The sequence below is a fragment of the Eumetopias jubatus genome, unplaced genomic scaffold (assembly GCF_037043125.1).
Source record: "Eumetopias jubatus isolate StellerSeaLion01/CBP00866 unplaced genomic scaffold, mEumJub1_p1.0 scaffold_5, whole genome shotgun sequence".
Taxonomy (NCBI): Eukaryota; Metazoa; Chordata; class Mammalia; order Carnivora; family Otariidae; genus Eumetopias; species Eumetopias jubatus.
Genome location: NW_028274811.1, coordinates 113,821,472 through 113,841,258, shown reverse-complemented (window position 1 = coordinate 113,841,258; position 19,787 = coordinate 113,821,472). Strand labels below are relative to the sequence as shown.

Below are 19,787 nucleotides of genomic sequence, written 5' to 3'. Positions count from 1 at the left end.
GGAAAACACTGTACTGTATAACTGAAATTTGTTGAGAGTAGAACTTAAATGTTCTCACCAAAAACAAAAACAAAAACAAACCCAAGGATAACTATGTGATGGATATGTTAATTAACCAGATGAGGAAAACCCTTTCACAATGTAAACGTACATCAAATCATCATGGTGTGCACTTTAAATATTTTACAATTTTAAAACAAAATCTTAAAAAAAAGTCCTGGTAAATATCTTACAATTTTATTTGTCAATCAATTAATGCACAAATAATTATATTTGCATAATATAATTGTGGTTAAACTGACTTAGCAGGGTTCTTACAAAAACGAAGTTTTACAAGGAATTGCCCACATGGCCCTGGGAGAAAGTTCAGGAGCCTGATTAAAGTTTTGTCAAGCAAAGAATCTTGGTCACACTATAGAAAGAATGATCTGTTCTAAGATAGTCTATCTTTATTTTTCAAACCCCTAGTGCTTGGGAGAACTTGGTGTTCCTGGGAAATCTGAGAACTGATCATATTTTTAGGATAGCACATCCTTCCTTAAGAGTTAAACCTCATGTCTTTGTTTAATAAGAGTATGAACTAAGCCCTGTTTCACCTGGTCATAACACAATCTTAAATACTGAATTATTGATTTTTCATGATCTCTGGGCCCCTGCCTTGTTATGCAATCCAAGAATTATAATAGAAATTACACATAATAGACTTGAATTTCCTGGCTATTTCTTTAACATACTTTATGTTAGGGGCGCCTGGGTGGCTCAGTCATTGGGCATCTGACTTCAGCTCGGGTCATCATCCCAGGGTCCTGGGATCGAGCCCCGCATCGGGCTCCCTGCTCCGCGGGAAGCCTGCTTCTCCCTCTCCCGCTCCCCCTGCTTGTGTTCCCTCTCTCACTGTGGCTCCCTCTGTCAAATAAATAAATAACATCTTTAAAAAAAAGAGCATACTTTATGCTAAATATAATAGTAGATGCTATGACTAGGAAAGTAGGAATGGCTATAGCAATAAAAAAAGGATAAATAGATTGCTCAACAGAAAAATTGCCATTAGGCAGTAAAGGAAGAAAGGACCCAGAAAATTAGCCCTTTAGTATAAAATTGTGGTATCCTAATCCATTGGTTCTCAAGTGAAGAGGTGAATCAGACTTTACCATGCAGTGTGTGTGTGTGTGTGTGTGTGTGTGTGTGTGTGTGTGTGTGTGTGTGTGTGTGTGTGTGATATCTGAGTCATACTCCGGAGCTACTGAATCAGAATCTTTGGGTGGGAGGGAGAAGGTGTTGAAGACAGACATGTAAATTTTTAAAAGTTCCCCAGAATTACTCACTCTAAGTTCATCTTTTTCACACTTGTTTCTTCTTGCTAGTTAAAAAACTTCTATGGAACCCAATGATAATTTACAATCAGACAAATCAGTGTTAAATCATGGTATCATCCCACAGCTCTACAGCCTATTACAAATGAAATATTTTGGCCTGCAGAGTGTTCTTGGTCTTTGGTGACCTGGTGACGTTGCCCTTGGTGTCACATGTAAACAGATCATTTGCAAAGTGACTTCATAATGGGGTCTCAGGTTCTCATAAGGGGTAGAGCCCTCAGTTCAAGAGAGTTGAGCCTTCGAGGATTTGCTAAGAAGCTCTTAAAAGAGGGAACTCTGGTGGATGAATCACATTGTTCCTTTTGGGAAAAGATGAAAATTTTCTTTGTGGCTATTTTGGCTACCAGCTATTTCTCATGTAAGGATTTGTCAAAGAACTTTGGGGAGGGAGTAAACATATGATCTTCTAAGGGAAGAAACAAGGCAAAAGTAACTGTTTTCTAGATGTATGGATTTTTGAAACTTTGAAGTTTCTCCCAGGGATGAATTTACCACCTCAACCAGAATGAATATCAGTGGTGAATCCATTTTTCCATATTCCAAAAACTCTGTCACAGGCAGGTTCAGACTTAAGATATCTTAAAGGATGATCGATGAGAGGTATAATCACTATTGGACAAATAATTTGGTCTTTTGAGTTGATAATTTCATCTCTCCTCCCATCTCTTCCTAATACTTTCCTATCATACTCCCACATACTGGTATTGTGTGTGTGTGTGTGTGTGTGTGTGTGTGTGTGTATTCAAATTCCTTCTACACAAAGCAGTATCAGTTTCTAACATGGCTTACAGTTAGAGCACAACCTGATGTTATCAAATCTCAAGAGAGGGTTCAGCTTTTCTAATCAACTCCAGCAAAATAGGAAGGGAAACCCATGATGCGAAACTAACTCTGCCAGAGGAGTGGTGAAGTGGAAGGGGAGGCAGGGAGGACATTCAGCTACAGTAGCCGAAAGGAGTCAAGGCTGTTAAGTGGAATATAAAATATGAAGGTTGTAGGAACTGTTAATAGTTTAGGCAAGCAGCTGTTGACACAGAGATCCCAAACAGAGGAAGAGGCTTCCTTATAAACAGATAGAGTTTGGAAAGAGGATATTCAAGACAGGCAATAGTCAAAAAAGAAGGCAGGTATCTACGATTTCTGTCAGCAGGTAGCCAGGCTGACTCTCAAGAACTAGACTTTGTCTAAAAGGGGTCTACACAATGTCTGAGCAGCCCAGCGGTAGATGATCTGCTGAGTCCCAAAGGATGAAACTTGGTTTTAAATCTCTCCTGCTTAAGTCAGCATTAAACCTAAGAATGGGTTCATGGTTGAATTCTCAAGTGGGACACTAGGTGTACTTGGGGAAGTGTTTTGGGAATCAGGCATGGCTAGGCAAATCCTGCGTGAAGGAGTCACATATTTTTCTAAGATTTTCATGGTTATTAATTTATATGGGATTCCTGAAGGGGTTAATTAACTGGTTGCATCTCAATACTACATTTTTTACTTGATCCTTTTTCCTAAACATTTTTGTTTCAGCTATTTTTGGTCACCATTTATCCAAGGTAAGTTTTCTACTTCCTACATGAGAATGATTTTTACAATCTTAGGCTTCTAGTATTTCTATTAGGTTTCTATATTAAACCACATGAAATTGCTAATATTTGATCATTTCTGATATACATAACGGCAATGCATATAGTTCAATCTACCCATCTCTGTCAAAATAGATTCTGGGGTAAACCAGGATTCATCCCCGTCTCTACTGTTCCTCTATCTCCTTACATACCACTAGCAATTAAAGCTCCTTATTTCTGATTTTTTATTTTTCCCCCATCTAAATTCATTGCTATTGCCTGCATATTAATTTCTCCTCACTTCCTGCCTGTATCATTGCAATGGCCACCAATGGTCTTCTTGCACTGAGTCTGATACAGGGGTTGGCAAACTATGGCCACCTATTTTTGGAAATAGAGTTTTACTGGAACACAGCCATGCTCATTACTTCATGTATTGTCTCTGGCTGTTCCTAGGCTACAACAACAGAGTCGAGTAGTTGTAATAGAGACCACATGGCTTAAAAATTATAAAATATTGCTACCTAGCTCCTCATAGGAAAAGCTTGCCAATTCCTGTACTAACTCCTCACTGTAAGTGTGGGCCTTCTAAAATGAAAATCTGATTGAGACATCTCTCTCTTTAGAACAGTGACTTCTAGTACTGGTAGGGGATAAACCCTTTTGCATGCCTTACAATACCTTCTTCAACCTAGCTTCTTTCTCCCTAACAGGAAAATTCCCTTTTCTCACCTTAGTTCTAGGTAACTTAAGCTATTTTGGGCTCTGTGCTATTTCAGTTTTGTCTTTGTGTATATAATTCTCTTTAATCAAATTATCCTGCTTTTCATACTCATAGCCAATTTTAGAAAGCATTTTCATCTTGTAAGAATCCACTAAAGAATCAATTTTTTGGTAAAGCCTCCCCAAACAAATCTCGTTGCCTTACTCATTAAAAAAGGAGATGAGAGACATAAACAGTATTTCCCAAAAAGTTATTTGAGTACCTTATAATAATATTAATGATGATTTTAGCTAATTTGACAATGAATATTTTTTTATTGCAATGGTCATAGCTTTTCTTAAAAGCGTGTTAGGAAAAAATAGAATTACAACTTCAAATCCAAGACATCATGGATATTCATGTTCAGAACATTTCTAGGGTGAGTAGTCAAGTTTAAAAAAAGAAACCGATTCAACAAAAAATATTTTTAAAGAAAAATGGCACATGAGTTTGGAAGGAATTATGAATCAAGTAACTGAAATTGGCAAACACTGCTGTCAGTAATGGGAGCCCCATTTAAGTTTCCTAGACAGGGCAGTACCCTGATCTATGGATATGCGAATATACTGTGATCTGAGCCAATGAAGTAGAAATCTGTGGCGGCTCACTCCTTATCTGCTCATTACATGGTGCTCAGGAACTTTCCAAGTCCCCCTTCTACCTATAGACAATTTACTCTGTCACTCAAGTCCCCTAAATCCAGCTTACTCCAACTCTTGGACTATGAAGGAAGAAAAACAAAATGAGGAGATATTGAGGAAATCTTTTCTCACTATTCCAGCCTCTTAATCCTCAGAGGACTGGACTATAGCCAATACTAGAGTGGGACCATGCAGGGTATTCTGATCCAGGCACCACAGTTAAAGGGGGTTTTGATGAACTAAAATGATTCCAGAAGCACTTGGGCAGTGGTTGTAGGCATTTCTGTCACTTGCCAGACTGTTCTCTTTCCCTTCTAACAAGTTACAGATATATATTACACAGCCAAAGTTCAGGGTTGTATGGCCTCAGCTGTCTTTCAAAGTGGAAATCCTGAAGGCTCTGGCTGTTGAACTTAAGATAAGGAAGTTTTGATGTGTAAAGTGTGAAGGAAGACATATTTTATCACTGCGCAAAATAAAACTCCCGAGCACTAACATCAGAAGCCATTAAGAGATCATTAAAGGATAGAGAGTTTGACCTGTGAGTTTTGTTTTAGGACATTCCATGCGGTCATTATCAAAGGACGTCTATACAAAAGAAACATATATGCTCCATAAGAGTCAGCCCATTATGCGCTTCTAATAATGTTACATATTCTAATACCTGCGTGTACTGCTTCGCTAACATGTAAGTGAAAACACCAAACACAAAACAGAAACTTCTTTTGAGAATCTAATGGGCAGCTGAGTGATAATATATAGAACTGTTGAATCACTATGTTGTACACCTGAAACTAATATAAGTTAACTGTATGTTAACTACACGGGAATTAAAGTTAAAAACAAAAAACAAACAACAAAACCCTTCTACACATTTTGGAAAACATGTGTGAAGTCTTCAAGATGTGATTCTGTAAGCTAAAAATGTCACCGGGGTTTCAGGTCAGCTGGCTGAACCTAAGGGGGCTGGGAGGGACCCAGAGACTAAGACACTGGGACTCTGAGCCCCACCTCCAGCCCCAGCAGAGGAGCCACCCTCTATGTGTTTCGAACACTAGGCTTCAATTTGAGATTATATGTGAAAAAAGTTCCTGTTCCTAAAATGTATGAAAATCATAGCCGTAAGAAAAATCACCCTTTTAAACGTAAGATTAAAGCAACAAGTCTCAGCCCTCAGTCAGAAGGCTGAGTCCTGCCCCTGTGGTTAAGCGATACTGCGAACTCTCATAACCCCTCCCTGCCTCAAGTTCTCATCTACAAATTCTGAGATAAGATTTCCTGCTTTACTTGCTAATGCGCTATGACAACACTGACTCTTCTTTCCTGGTATTTTTCAAACATACGAAGCTCTTTGCTTCTTCGGGACCTTTGGGCAAACCGTCCTCTCCTACAAGAATGTTCTCCCCAGCTTTTCACAGGACTAGTTCTTCCTCATTATTGGGGCTTCAGTCTAAATTCGTCTCCCTTACAGATGCCTCCCCTGGCCATCCTACCTAAGATAGATTTACCTCTGATAGCTTCCATGTGCTTCTGTTTCCTTCATAATTCTGAGCATAACTCCCAGATATTTTATTTTTCTATTTCTTTATGTTTGGCCTAGCACCAAACATAAGCTCCACGAACTCAGAGGGCAGGTTTGTGATTTATTCTCAGCACTTAATACAGAGTCTGGTGCCAAGTAAGCCCCGTAAGTACTTGTTGAATGAATGAACAAATGAACGAATGGGTTCTTAGGGGGGATGAATGTGACCATGGGCATAAAAAGCACTTTTAAACTTAAAGCAACCTTGATAGGTAATTTGTTTTTTTAGTTTTAGCACTTATTGTATTGGCTCAATCTTTCAGTTGAGTAGGTGGCTAAGACTAAAGACTCTGACTATAGACTAGGACTGAAATTTCAGCTCTTCTATGTAAGCTATATGACCTAGAACAGATAACCTCAGTAATTACCTGAGAAGCTGTGAGAATTGAAAAAAAATAATGCAGAAAGGGAACTTCGCATAATGCCTGTGTCACGGTAGGCCCTCAGTAAATCATAGCCATCAGTGTCCTTGTCCTGTTGCTTCCAGCTAGACAACCTACCATCCCGGTTTGCCTGAGGCTCAGGGTTTTCCTGGGGCATGAAACTTTGAGTGCTAAAGCAGGACAGTCTCATACAAACCAAAATAACTGGTCACCTTCCCATCAACAGGCCTCCCTATCTAGCCCCTAGTTCTCCTTCCATATTTACCAACTCTTTCTTTCATTCAGACATACGACCTATACCGTAGTCATCCTCAACCAGTGCAAAGGTACCTTCCAGACAATCTCAAAACCTCATTTCCTAGGCTTCCAATGTAGTGGTCATGATAATCTCATGGCACACACTGAGATTCCTTAGAGGAAAGAGAAATTGTACAGACTACCCCTTCTCCCAAATTTATTATTAGCTCTCCCCTTCCTTCCTTTCCTCAAACTTACTGTTTACCCTCTTCCCTAGGGTCCCAAAGTTTCAGGGAAATGAAAAATAACTTCTCGTTGCTAAGAATTTATCCTTAGGGTTTTAACTTAAAAGCAGATTGAATAATCAATTCGCTCTTTTAGAGTATCCATTCCAGGGGTTGTTAGTGTATTTAGAGTTGTGTGACAATCACCACTACCTAATTTCAGAATAAATTTCATCAAAAAGAAACCTGTATCGCTTCTACCATCCCCCCAGTACCTGGCAACCACTAAACTACTTTCTGTCTTTATGGATTTGCTTATTCTGAACAATTAGTATGAATGGGATCATATAATATGTGGCTTTTTGTTTCTGACTTCTTTCATTCAGCATAAGGTTATCAAAGTACATCCATGTTGTAGAATGTATCAGCTCTTCATGCTTTTTTATGGTGGAGTGATAGTCCATTGTATGGCTATACCACATTGCTTTTATCCATTTTTCCATTAGTGGGCATTGGGTTGTTTGCACTTTTTGGCTATAACGGGTAATGTTGCTATGAACATTCATGTACAATTTGGGTGGACCTTTTCATTTCGCTTGGGTATATATCTAGGAGTGGAATTTCTGAGTTATATAATAACTCTATGTTTAACATTTTGAGGGATTGCCAAATTGTTTTTCAAAGCAGCTGCAACATTTATAATCTCACAAGCAATGTATGAAGGTTCCAATTTCTTTACATCCTCACCAACACTTATTGGTTGATATTGTTCATCTTTTTTATGATAACCATCCTAATGGGTGTGAAGTGGTATCTTGTGACTACGATTTGCTTTTCTCTAATGACAAATGATGTTTAATATCTTCTCATGGGCTAGTTAGCCATTTGTATATCTTCTTTGAATAAATGTCTATTCAAATCCTTTGCTCACCTTTTAATAATATTATTTGCCTTTTAATTGTTGAGTTATAAGTGTTCTTTATATATTTTGGATACAAGTTCCTTATCATATATTTATTTGCAATATTTTCTCCCATTCTGTGGGTTGTCTTTTTACTTTATTAATGATATCCTGTGAAGCACAAAAGATTTTAATTTTGGTGATGTTTAATTTATCTACTGTTGCTTATGCTTTCGTTGTCATATCTAAGAAACCAGTGCTTAACCAAAGGTCACAGAGATTTACTCCTTTGTTTTCTTCTAAGAGGTTTATAATTATTAGTTCTTATACTTATGTCTTTGATCCATTTTGAGTTAATTTTTGTATATGGTATGGGGCAGGACATCCAACTTCATTGTTTTGTATATGGCTATCCAATTGTCCCAGCACCATTCATTGAAGGCTGTTCTTTCCCCACTGAATTGTCTTAATGCCCTTGTTGAAAATCAGTTAACCATAAATACAAGGGTTTATTTCTACAGTCTAAATTCTATTCCACTGGTCTGTATATCCATCCTTATGCCAGTATCACACTGTCTTGATTACTGAAGTTTGCCATGAGGTTTGAAATTGGGAAGGGTAGATTCTTCAACTTTGTTTTTTTGCAAATTGTTTTGGCTATTCTGGGTCCTATCCTTAGAAAGTTTTAAAGGTGTCAAAGAATAATGTACAGATCCATTCAGCATAATAGTTTTAAGAATAACATACTTCTTGGGAAACAGTCATGGAAAGCAATTGTGTCACTGTTTATGGTAATTCTATAAATATCAATGCTCCAATGCCACCTGACTTTGCTAGAAAGAAATTTAGTATTTTCCAAGTTTTTCATTTTCCAAATTGTTCTTAGATGAGTTCAAAGACATTAGTAGTACTGGAGGGAAATACAATTTTCCTAGATAAAATCTGTTCCTTTTCCTATTGTGGCACACTGCTACTTAAATATCCTTGTCAATGTCTATCTCCCTGATGTTTAGTACACTTGTGTCCTACTGCCAATCTTCTCTTTGTCCCGGTCCAGTTGAGAAATCCATCCTGCTTCTCATGCCTGGCCATTGCAGACAATTCACACATAAGGGTTACCTGAGTCCCCAGCTGTCACATTTCTCTCCTTTAACCTGCAGTTTCTTTCTTCTCAGATTTTCGAGGCATTCCAAACGTGGGGCCAGGACACATTCATGATAAGATGAAGGGGACCAAGCACAACTTTACACTACCTGCATATGGGTCTCCCTCCATCCTTCTGGTTGTAACTCAGGTTCTGCCAGTACTTTATTTCTGCATCCTGGGGCAGTCGGAAGGTTGATCTGCTTGGGCACACCAAAGACCTCTGGCTGAACATTTTGCTTAAAGGCTCATCCTTTTTAAGCCGTATAGAATAAAAAGAAATTTTACTAGACATTATGTATTTAGTTTTCTAAAAATAAGCACAATACAATGTTAATTTAAAAAGGGGGAAATATGAGCATATAAAATGATATATACAGTATGATCAGACTTTTGAAAAATATATTCATTACCTATACATGGAAATACAGAATATATTAAAGAGAATGCAGGATGGGGATTTTTGAAAACTTATAAATAAATGGATCTAACTTTTGTGCTTATTTTAAGCCAGGCACTGTGCATGCTACTACATAGTAATTATCTTATTAGTATTCAGAAGGATCCTGTGAAGGAGGTATTGGTATTCACTTCCATTTTATAGATGATGAAACTGAGGTTTAGAGTAATTTAGGGACATATCCAAGATGTCATAGCTCACAAGGTGAGAAACCAAGAGATGAGTCTAGAAATCTGATATCCAGAGCCTTCAAGTTAAACTTTGCATTATCCTATCACATGGTTAGAATCTTATATTTGGCTAGAGTTTTAGGATTTTTCAGAATAATTTCTCCTATTTATCAATTTGTCTCATGAATATTTAATAAGCACCTCGTAAGTTTGTGACACTGCTAGGGAAAATATACTATTACCATAAATAATACAAGATCATAAAGCTGCCACAGCTTAGAAAGCACTTTCCCCAAACAGGGCCCCTGTGAGATCCACACTAATACTGCCCTGTAGGCAGGAATACAATTATTCCCTTTTTTACATATAAAAAGAAAAGACTCCAAAGTTCATTGTTGCCCAATGTCAAATAGGAAGTATTTGCAGAAGAGGAACATTTTTGTCATTGCCCAGTAGCTCCTATGTGGCTAGTGTTAAATTCTTTTTAAAAAATGGACCACTTTTTTGGGGGGCGCTGGGTGGTCCAGTTGGTTAAGCATCTGACTCTTAATTTCAGCTCAGGTCATGATCTCAGAGCTGTGAGATGGAGCCCCACTTGGGGCTCTGCGCTCAATGGGCAGTCTGCTGGAGATTCTCTCCTTCTCCCTCTCCCTCTGCCCCTCCCTCTCTCTAAAATAAATAAATCCATAAAAAAGCAAATAAAAAATGGGCCACTTTTTCATGAAAAATGCAATAGCAAAAGCCCATTGACTACAATTTAGAACAAAATGTAGTCATTGGCTTGCTGTTATTATTATATTTGGCCAAAAGGGGCAAATAATCTTCATCTATGTTTTCCACGTTGCTCTCTTTACCTTGCTCTTGACCCCTGTGTCCTTTGCCCCCAACAATAAAAATCCTTCCTGCTTACAGTTCATAGAGTACTCTCACGGTGAGCCTCAAAGAGCTTTCTCAGTAGGTACCCGTAATTGTGGCCATTTTACAAATAAGGTAATCCTGGTTCAGAAAAGTGAAAAAATTTCCCGAGGGTACCTCAGTAAATCATTGTTTGTTCTGTCCCGTACTTCTTAATATACAGGTTCACACATTTGCTAAAAGCTCTAATAATTTTTCACCATGATTACAATATAGAGGATTCTCCAAAGTGAAGGAAGAGGGAGGGGAGAGCATATCTTTGTAGCTATGGGTTATTTTTAAGTCAGGAGTTTATAAATCAAGGCCTCCCTTCCCTTAAAATCCTTACTGGAATACAGCTAGGTTAGAAAGAAGGATGGTTATATTCCATATAAATGGTCTCTAAATATTTATATCAATTTCTCTTAGAGCTTTGAAACTCACTCTTCGAATTCAGTACAATGGAAGATGCAGAAAGACTGAAAAAGTCTGGGATATGACGTGATTTTCCTTTGTCAGGAGTGAACTCATTTGAATTAAGCATCATCTTTCCTTCAAAAAGTGGAATTCATTATATTACTTTATTTTTAAAAAAATCAATAAATCTTATCCTAATGGAAAGTCCCTCTTTAACTCAAGATATTTTTAATGAGATGCACCAGAATTGTGTTTCTAGAAATACAGAGCTGAATAGAAAGTGAACCCTGACTTTGAGCAACTCATAGACTGATAGGCTAATTGGACAATTCATTCATTTATTCAGTCAATATTCTTGCCTTTTTTTTTTTAAGATTTATTTATTTATTTGAGAGAGAGAGAGCATGAGAGGGGGGAGGGTCAGAGGGAGAAGCAGACTCCCTGCTGAGCAGGGAGCCCGATGAGGGACTCGATCCCGGGACTCCAGGATCATGACCTGAGCGGAAGGCAGTTGCTTAACCGACTGAGCCACCCAGGCACCCCAGTCAATATTCTTTAAGTACTCATGAGACTGAGAGATCTGGTTAAATTCTGGGACCTCGATGGTAATCAAAACAGGTCTATGTCCTTGTGCAGTTTACAATCCAGCAAGGGAATAAGAAAATGGATGATTCTTTAAAAATATGTGGGCAAGAAAACAACCCCATGACTTCTAAGCACCAACCTTGGGATTGCCGCAGGTTAGCCTCCTCCTCACAGCTAGGCCTTGATGTTCTGTTTAACATAAACAATTTCACAGAACATTAACACCCAGCAAAGCCACAATGAATCAAGACAAAAACAGTTACCATTCCATAACCACACCTGAACAAAGGCAAAATGTGAACGTTATGCAAACTACAAAATACCAAACATCCCCTAACTAGACTAATGTTAAGTGACTGCCACTTCTCTACCAATTACAACTTTAGCCTTTGGTTATTCTTTCCTTTTTCTAAATAAGACTTTCTAAGACATCAAAGTGCAGAAGTACCCCACTCCTGAGGGCATGCAATCTAAATCAAAGCCAGTCCTCCTTAAATTTTCCCCAAATTAATTTAATAATCCCAAATCCTACAATAAATCTTTTCTAATATCCTTTTACTGAGCTGCCCTATGGCTTCTCATGTGCATTCTCCCTCTCCTCAATAAATCACAAACCCAACTTGTTCAACTCAAATGTTCCTGGTGTTCTCCGGCTGGAGGGCGTTGAGAATGCAAAACTTGAAAGTGGCAACCATATCATGCCTGTTGCTCAAAGCCCTCTTTTCTCACTTCTCTTTCAAGGAATTGAAAGGGTCGTGAAGAATATGAAAAAAGGTGATACTTGAACTCTTAAGGGATAGGGAATATATTTTTTTAATTTTATTATGTTATGTTAGTCACCATACATCATTAGTTTGTGATGTAGTGTTCCATGATTCATTGTTTGCATATAACACCCAGTGCTCCATTCAGTACATGCCCTCTTTCATACCCATCACCAGACTAACACATCCCCCATCCCCCTCCCCTCTAGAACCCTCAGTTTGTTTCTCAGAATCCAGTCTCTCATGGTTCATCTCCCCTTCCGATTTCCCCCCTTCATATTTTATTCATTTATTTTCTCATTCATTGACTCATATGATACCTTGTTCCAAAAATAATTGAAGGTGACAGATATTATTCAGTGGATTCAGATGTACAAAGTGGAGGGCAGCTCTCTGAGAACAGTCATATAAAGACAACACTGACCAAAGAGACACATAAACACAATGGAACCCTAAAGTGAGATGAGGATACCCCAAATGACACTAACTTCTAACCAAATACTCCTTTCCCCACAGTTCAGGCTCTCCATACACTTTCCTCAACCCAGAATGACATGTGAATCACCTCCTGTCAGGTTCTACTTGACTCCCTGTCTCCATGAGCATCTTCTTCCCCTGTCTGGAGACTCGTCATTTCCATCCCCATTCTCAATCACTATCCCCTACTGATGGCAAGCTCAGTCTGATCTCAGGATCTAAAACAAAACAAAACAAACTCATTTATTCCCCCTTAAAGAATTTAAGAAGCTCTAGTTCATTTCTCAGGTAAATCCAAGTCAGGTCATTCTTGGTCAAACCTAATGATTTTTAAGTTGAGTAGTACTATTCTCATAAGAGCCATTAAAATATGTGTCTGTGACTTTTGCTTATCAGAAAGACTGGAGTGGTATAATTAGCATTCAGTGGACTAAGGCTCTGTAATACACCACACGGTGAAGAAATGACCCATCCAAAATGCCAATAGTACTCCTACTGAGAAACATCTCATCCATAGATGGAAAGTATCATCTCCAAACCTGCCTCTCCCCGTGCCCACACCAGGTATCAGTAATCAATGATTGTACACTCCACTGAGCTCTGTGTGGCCTCAAAATCTTTCTCAACATAACAATCTAGGCATGCCTTGTTAATTAGACTTGCCATGGAAGACAAAACCCATTTTCCTTTTTAAGACTAAGGAAGCTTCATGGTTCTCTAGATGAAGTCTTCACCTGGTACCTTAGTCCTATCCCATTTCCGATTCCTGTAGCCATGACTTCGTCATCTGACTGCTCTCTCAGTCCTTCTAAGCCAAGGGCCCCGTGAGGGAGGTAAGCTCTGTGGCTGGGACCCTGCAACATTCCCAACAGGTGTCTCTGACTGTAAAAGCCAGCCTGTGAGCACTACCTCTCTGGGGTGGGGCGGGGGGGAAGGCTGATTCTATCCTAGCACAGTGAGTGAACTACACCCTCTAGTGGGGAAACCACATGTAATATAACCAACTTCTTTGGAAGAGTAACACCCAAAAGAAAAATCCAACTCAAAGTGACTGAAGTAAAAAAAAAAGGTGTGTGTTTGGCAATCTCTATGGCTCCTACACTTGAAAAGTCAAGAGGAATCTCTGAATTCAGGCATGGCTAGATGAGAGTTTCAGAAAAAGTTGTCACCCTCATCCCTGTGACAAATCTAAGCAGTTCTAGACTTAACAGTTTCAGTAGAAGCCTGTTTTCCTTTCCTAAAACTTCTAACAAAAGATTTGAGGCTTATTAGACTAGTTAGAATAAGATTCCTGAATCAGTCTACAAGCTATGGCTACAGACATGCTTAATGCTCATTGAAACGGCTTGAATTATAAGGCACCACAGGAGCCGGGGGTGATGCAGCCCCTCCATAAGGACTAGAAGAGGATAAAGAATTGTTCCCCAGAGGAATATTGAGGCACTATTGCCAGGATAAATGAATGAAAGTCAAGCAAAAACAACAGATGCGTCGACACTATCCTTTCTGGATGCCATCTTTCCTCCCCCGAGTCTGAGGTTGCCCCCGGGCCTGTGCAAAACTCAATCCCCTGTTTTTTTTTGTTTTTTTTTTTTGCCTTATTACAATGAACTATTTAGCCCTTTTGTATCATAATAACACTTTACTACCTTGGTAGAAAGCAAGGAAATGTCACCTAGAGATCTAAGCCTTCTGGAAAACATGCTTTCAAACATGCTTTCAAACACATACAAAATTATTTGACTTCCCATTCCACAAACCATGGGAAGTTTGGTAAGAGGACCCCAGGGCATTTATGTTTTTACTACTTGGTTTTTATCTCTAATTTTGCAGAGTTCTCCATCAGCTTCTCATTTCACCTGATACTGATGCTTCACTCCCTACCACTTTGGTACAAGTGAGGCCTTCCCCATCTTCCTTCATTCCTCAAGCACTTTCAAGGCTATTTGGGGTAACAAATGTTTTGTAAAGGTTTGAAACAATGAGAGGACAATGGCTAGCCTCCAAAGGAAATATATCAGGATTCTTTTGGTTAAGAGTGATGAAAATCCAGGGCACCTGGGTGGCTCATCCCACTCTTGGTTTAGGTTCAGGTCATGATCTCAGGGTCGTGAGATTGAGCCCCGTGTTGGGCTCTGTGTTCAGTATGGAAGTCTGCTTGAGATTCTCTCTCTCTGTCTCCCTCTCTGTCCCTCCCTTTTCTCTCTCTTTCAAATAAATAAATAAATAAATCTTAAAAAAAGAGTGATGAAAATCCAATTGCAACTTAGCTTAGGCTAAATAAGAAATGTGTGGGTTCATGCAATTAGGAGAATTCAGGGTGGGTCTTAACTCAAGCACAGCCACAGACTTAAACAACACCAGGAGTCCATCTCTACCCTCTACTTGTCTTTAAGTGCTGGTTTCATTATCTACTTCATCTACATGAGCAGATAATGGCTGCTATCTCCCCAGTCAAGTGTCCTTACAGCTCATGAGCCAAAAGGAAAAGGGGTGGGGGTGGGAAGAAGGGAATACTGGGACCTAGTCCAACACACCTCCAATTAATATGCAATTACAACCCCCAGACACAGGAAACAGAATTTTTTTTACATGATTAAGTGTCTTATAATCCCCAAAAGATTCAATGTAAATATAGAAATGAAGATTGAATTATATCTACATTACTATTATGTGTTCAGAAACAATCTATAAATGTCATTTAAAATATTTGTCTTATTTTAAGACTATATAGCATATTAAAGAATATAATGGAATGAATCTTAATCTAATTCAAAGTTTTTGATTGAGTTTTGATTTAAACTTAGAATTTTAAGTTGAAAGAATAAGAATTTTGTTAAAACTAAATATTATTGGCGGGGCGCGTGGGTGGCTCAGTCGTTAAGCGTCTGCCTTCGGCTCAGGTCATGATCCCAGGGTCCTGGGATTAAGCCCCGCATCAGGCTCCCTGCTCCGCAGGCAGCCTGCTTCTCCCTCTCCCACTCCCCCTGCTTGTGTTCCCTCTCTCACTGTGTCTCTCTCTGTCAAATAAATAAATAAAATCTTCAAACAAAATTAAAAATAAATAAATATAAATATTATTGGCATTTTGAGGAGAAGTTGTCATTTGCCATACTTATATGTTTACTTGAATAGAATTATAAAGTTTATTTATTTGGTTTTGTTTGTGAAGCAATTGAAGCACTTAAAAGGAAAAATTGAGTGTATTAGATTTATCCATTCATTCATAAATTCCTTCATTCAACAAAACTTAACCATGTACCCACCCCCCACATCTGTTCAATTTTGAGAAACCAATTCACCTCTATGCTTATTTATCTGTCTTCCCTTACCAAATGGAAGGTTTGCCATCACAATTGTTTCCTTGCACCTAGTCCAATGCCTGGCCCCAGAGCAAGCACTCAGGAAATATATATTGAATGAATGAACCACATTAGCCCCAAAATGTAATCAGTTTTAAAAAATTACAACTGTTCTCTCCCTGTTATCTTCGGAATTTAAGGACCATCAGTTTCTGTTGCAGTACTGGGTTCACCTAGGGGCCCATCTTCCATTTCTTTCCTTGTAATAGCTGAAAGACACTGATTCACCTTCTACTTAGAGGGAGATAACTTGCTCACTCGGCTAACATGAGGGGGAGCCACAGGGTAGGCAACGGCAAACAGTGACTCCCGTGTGCAGCTGGAACACACTGTGATGGGAAACGAGATTGAAATGGTAGGCCACAACCAATGTGTATTGGGCCTTGGATATCTGATTGACAAGTTACAAATGTATACATACATGAAGGTTAAAACTTCAATCACAAAGAAGTCATTATAATGCACAGTATGCTTTAGGAAGATTAATCAGATTTTTATTTGGAGGAAAAAATTACAAGAGTGTACCATTTAGTCATGAGGAATACGGGTTTTGAAGTTAGATAGCTCAGATTTCATAATGATTCTCTGCAATTTACTAGCTGTGTGAACTTTAGCAAAAAACTTAACCACTCCGAACCTGAGTTGCATTGTTTATAAAACCGGGCAAGCGGTACTTAGGTCACAGAATTCATCAGATTAAATGTGATGATGTATTTATGTGAGCGGTAGAGTGACATTGTGATTAAAAGAAGGCAAAACCAAAACACAATCAAAGTAAGACTTTGCAGGGGAGAGGCTAGAGCCAGGATGATTGAGGAGACAGGGACACAATTAAGAAGCAGTGACACAGAAGCCCATAGTGGGAGGAAAAGTGAGTTAAAGAGGGTGCTCGGCAGTTATTTCAAGTGTAGCTGCAAACAGCTTGGACTCACTGGGTGCCTGCTGTGCTGCAGGGCATCCTGGCATTCTCCTGAAGTGTTCTTTGTTCAGAACATGTCTCCCAGCCTGCCTAGGAGCAGAGACTGGTTCCTGGTCATCTTTGCAGCCCTAGTGTCTAATATATTCCCAGGTTCCATGAAATCTTTTTAATAAATGTCGACTGAGCATAAATAGTTCTTGACATTTCAAACAATTTTCTAAAGAGTAACTCTGTGCTCTCATATCTCTAGAGATCAGGCTAAAAGATCTGCCCTAGGGGCAGTGACAGGGAAAACACAACACGAGTAATTGTAAAAAGAAAGCTTGTCAGTTTTTTCTTTTTTTTAGAGATTTTATTTTTTTATTTGACAAAGAGAGAGACAGCGAGAGAGGGAACACAAGCAGGGGGAGAGGGAGAAGCAGGCCTCCCACTGCGCAGGGAGCCCGATGCGGGGCTTGATCCCAGGACCCTGGGATCATGATCTGAGCCAAAGGCAGACGCTCAACAACTTAGCCACCCAGGCGCCCCTAAAGCTTGTTAGTTTCTTAAGTTTCATCCTCAATCTTTTCACTTTCCTGTGACATAACTTTGATCTGGTGCAGTTTGGCCCAAAAAAAAAATAAAAAGCAAAGGCCTTGTTGCTTAATGCTTTACTCAGAGCTCAGGCTTACAAAAGCCTCCCATGCAGGTTTTTCCTTTTCCCTGTTTCTCTTTCTCTTCCTACCTTCCTTCATTCTCTCTTGTTTTGTTTTTTTAATTGTTGTTATATTTTTGTTTTGTTTTTTTTCCTAATCTACCACCTTGTGTTTGGTTTTGAAACTGCAATTCTCTATGCATATACCTATGTACAATATCCTTTCTTAGCATTTCCTTATGTAACTTGGGAAAGTGTAAAATGCTTTGAAAATGAACTTCAGCAATACCACATGCTAAGAGTTCAGCCCTTGCAACTTCAACTACAGGCGATAAGAAGGAAAGAAAAGAGGGCTCTGGACAGTCAAATAATAACAGCTAAGCTTTGTGGAGTTTTTGATGCATGCCAGGCACTGTTCTAAGTGGGTTACAAATATTTCCTCACAAAAAACAGAAGAGAGCAAAGATGTGGAGAAATTGGAATCCTTCTGCTCTACTGGTGAGAATGTGAAATGGTGCAGCCAAATGGAAAAATTAAAAATAAAATTACCATATGATCCAGCAATCCACTTTTGGATATATATGTGAAAGAATGGAAGGGTGGATCTAGAAGAGATATTTGCATACTCATGGTAACTGAAGCATTATTTACAATAGCCAAGAGGTAGAAACAACCCAAATGTCCATCGATGGATGAATGGACAAACAAAATGTGGTATATACATACAATGGAGTATTATTCAAACTTAAAAAGGAAGGAAATTCTGACACATGACACAACAGGGATGAACCTTGAAGACATTATGCTAAGTGAAAGTGGCCAAACACAAAAGGACAAAAAATAATATGATTTGTATCTAGAGACAAAAAGTCCAATAGTTGCCAGGGGCTGGGGGGTGGGCAGGGATGGGAGTTGTTTAACAGATAATAGAGTTTCAATTTGGGAAGAGAAAAAAAAAGTTCTGGCGGTGGCTGGTAGTAATTGTTGCATGGCAATGTAAATATACTTAATGCCACTGAAGTCCACACTTAAAAATGTTTAAGATGGTAAATTTTATGTTATGTATATTTTTACACAATTAAAAAGCATGTAAAGAATGATTCATGTGCAGACTCAAAACTATTTGTACTGGTGGTGTTACCAGGCTTTCTTTTTGTTACCTGTGCTAATAAAATGTATGTATGTCCAAATAAATTAAAAACAAATAAATGAGGCAGTGTGGTAAATTAAAGATGGCCACAAATTCTTTGCTACCCTTTCGATTAAGAGGTGGAGTCTTATTCTTTTCCCCTTGAATTTAGGCTGGCTTAGTGTCTTCTTGACCAATAGACTGTGACAGAAGTAACGTCTGGGATCCAAGGCTAGATCGTAAGAAGTCCTTTACTGCTTGGAACAGCTCACTCCCTGCATTTATGGTCTCTGAGAGCCCCCTAAGCAAACACTTTGTTATGAGAAACCCAAACCAGAGAAAGAGGCCATGTGCAGGCACTCTGTTGGATAGCTCTAGCTGAGCCCCTAGAGAGCTTCCAGCCTGAATTGCCAATAATGTGACATTCATTTGAGCCTGAAGTTAACTATAGTTTCAGCTGACATCTGACTGCAAATGTTTAAGAGACCCCAAGCTCGAACCACCCAGCCAAGTCCAGTCAACCCACAGAATCATGACAGGTCCTAACAAATTGTGTTTAACCACTAAATTCTGCTGTGGTTTATTATGTAGGTACCATAATGATGTCCATTTTTACTTGGCAAACCTGAAGCTGAGAATTGGAATGCTTGCTCATGGTCTCTGCCAGTAAGCAGAGGAACCCACACTTGAAGCAGATCTTTCTAAACTTCTAAAATTGTAAAGCCTGCATTGCTGACCACTGAATACACAGTTTCTCAGCTGAAACAGCTATAAAAGGATTTACTTCTCAAAAAATCCTGTATTTAATTCATAGCTGAGTTCTGCCATATTACTCGACTCCAAGTGTAATGTGGATGACTCCAATGTGCATGGTACCTCCTGCAGTTGTGCATTACACAGGCCTCCTAGCCATAAGAAGGGGACCTAAACAAACCCTGTCCCCTATCCTCAACCAGAGCTTATTCTCTTAAGTGTTAAGACCTTCCAACAAATGTTCAGCCCTCACTTAAGGGCCTAAGACATTTCAAGGGAGAAGAGAGGTTGGTGCTAGAATCTATAGGAGTATGAGAAGAGGTATTTAAAATTTTAATTAAGAGGCGGCTGGGTGGCTCACTCAGTTAAGTGCCCAGGTCCTGGGATCCAGTCCTGCGTCAGGCTCCCTGTTCC

At 39.0% G+C, this 19,787-nt stretch overlaps 1 protein-coding gene across 1 annotated transcript; it reads left to right on the top strand.

Moving 5' to 3' along the window:
- Positions 1-1,688: 1,688 nt before the first annotated feature.
- Positions 1,689-10,838, top strand: LOC148164403 (ovomucoid-like). The gene is made up of 4 exons (XM_088023695.1): positions 1,689-1,734; positions 2,898-2,923; positions 4,897-5,027; positions 10,763-10,838. Exons 1-4 carry the CDS (start codon positions 1,689-1,691, stop codon positions 10,836-10,838), a joined length of 279 nt encoding a protein of 92 aa, XP_087879821.1.
- Positions 10,839-19,787: the final 8,949 nt, after the last annotated feature.

Excerpts from the sequence above, each read along its gene's own strand:
- LOC148164403 (XM_088023695.1), top strand. The coding sequence starts at position 1,689 with ATGAAAATTTTCTTTGTGGCTATTTTGGCTACCAGCTATTTCTCAT. Across the intron at positions 2,924-4,896 it reads TTGGTCACCATTTATCCAAG|GACATTCCATGCGGTCATTA; the intron begins GTAAGTTTTCTA and ends GTTTTGTTTTAG. Across the intron at positions 5,028-10,762 it reads GTGTACTGCTTCGCTAACAT|AGCTTTGAAACTCACTCTTC; the intron begins GTAAGTGAAAAC and ends AATTTCTCTTAG.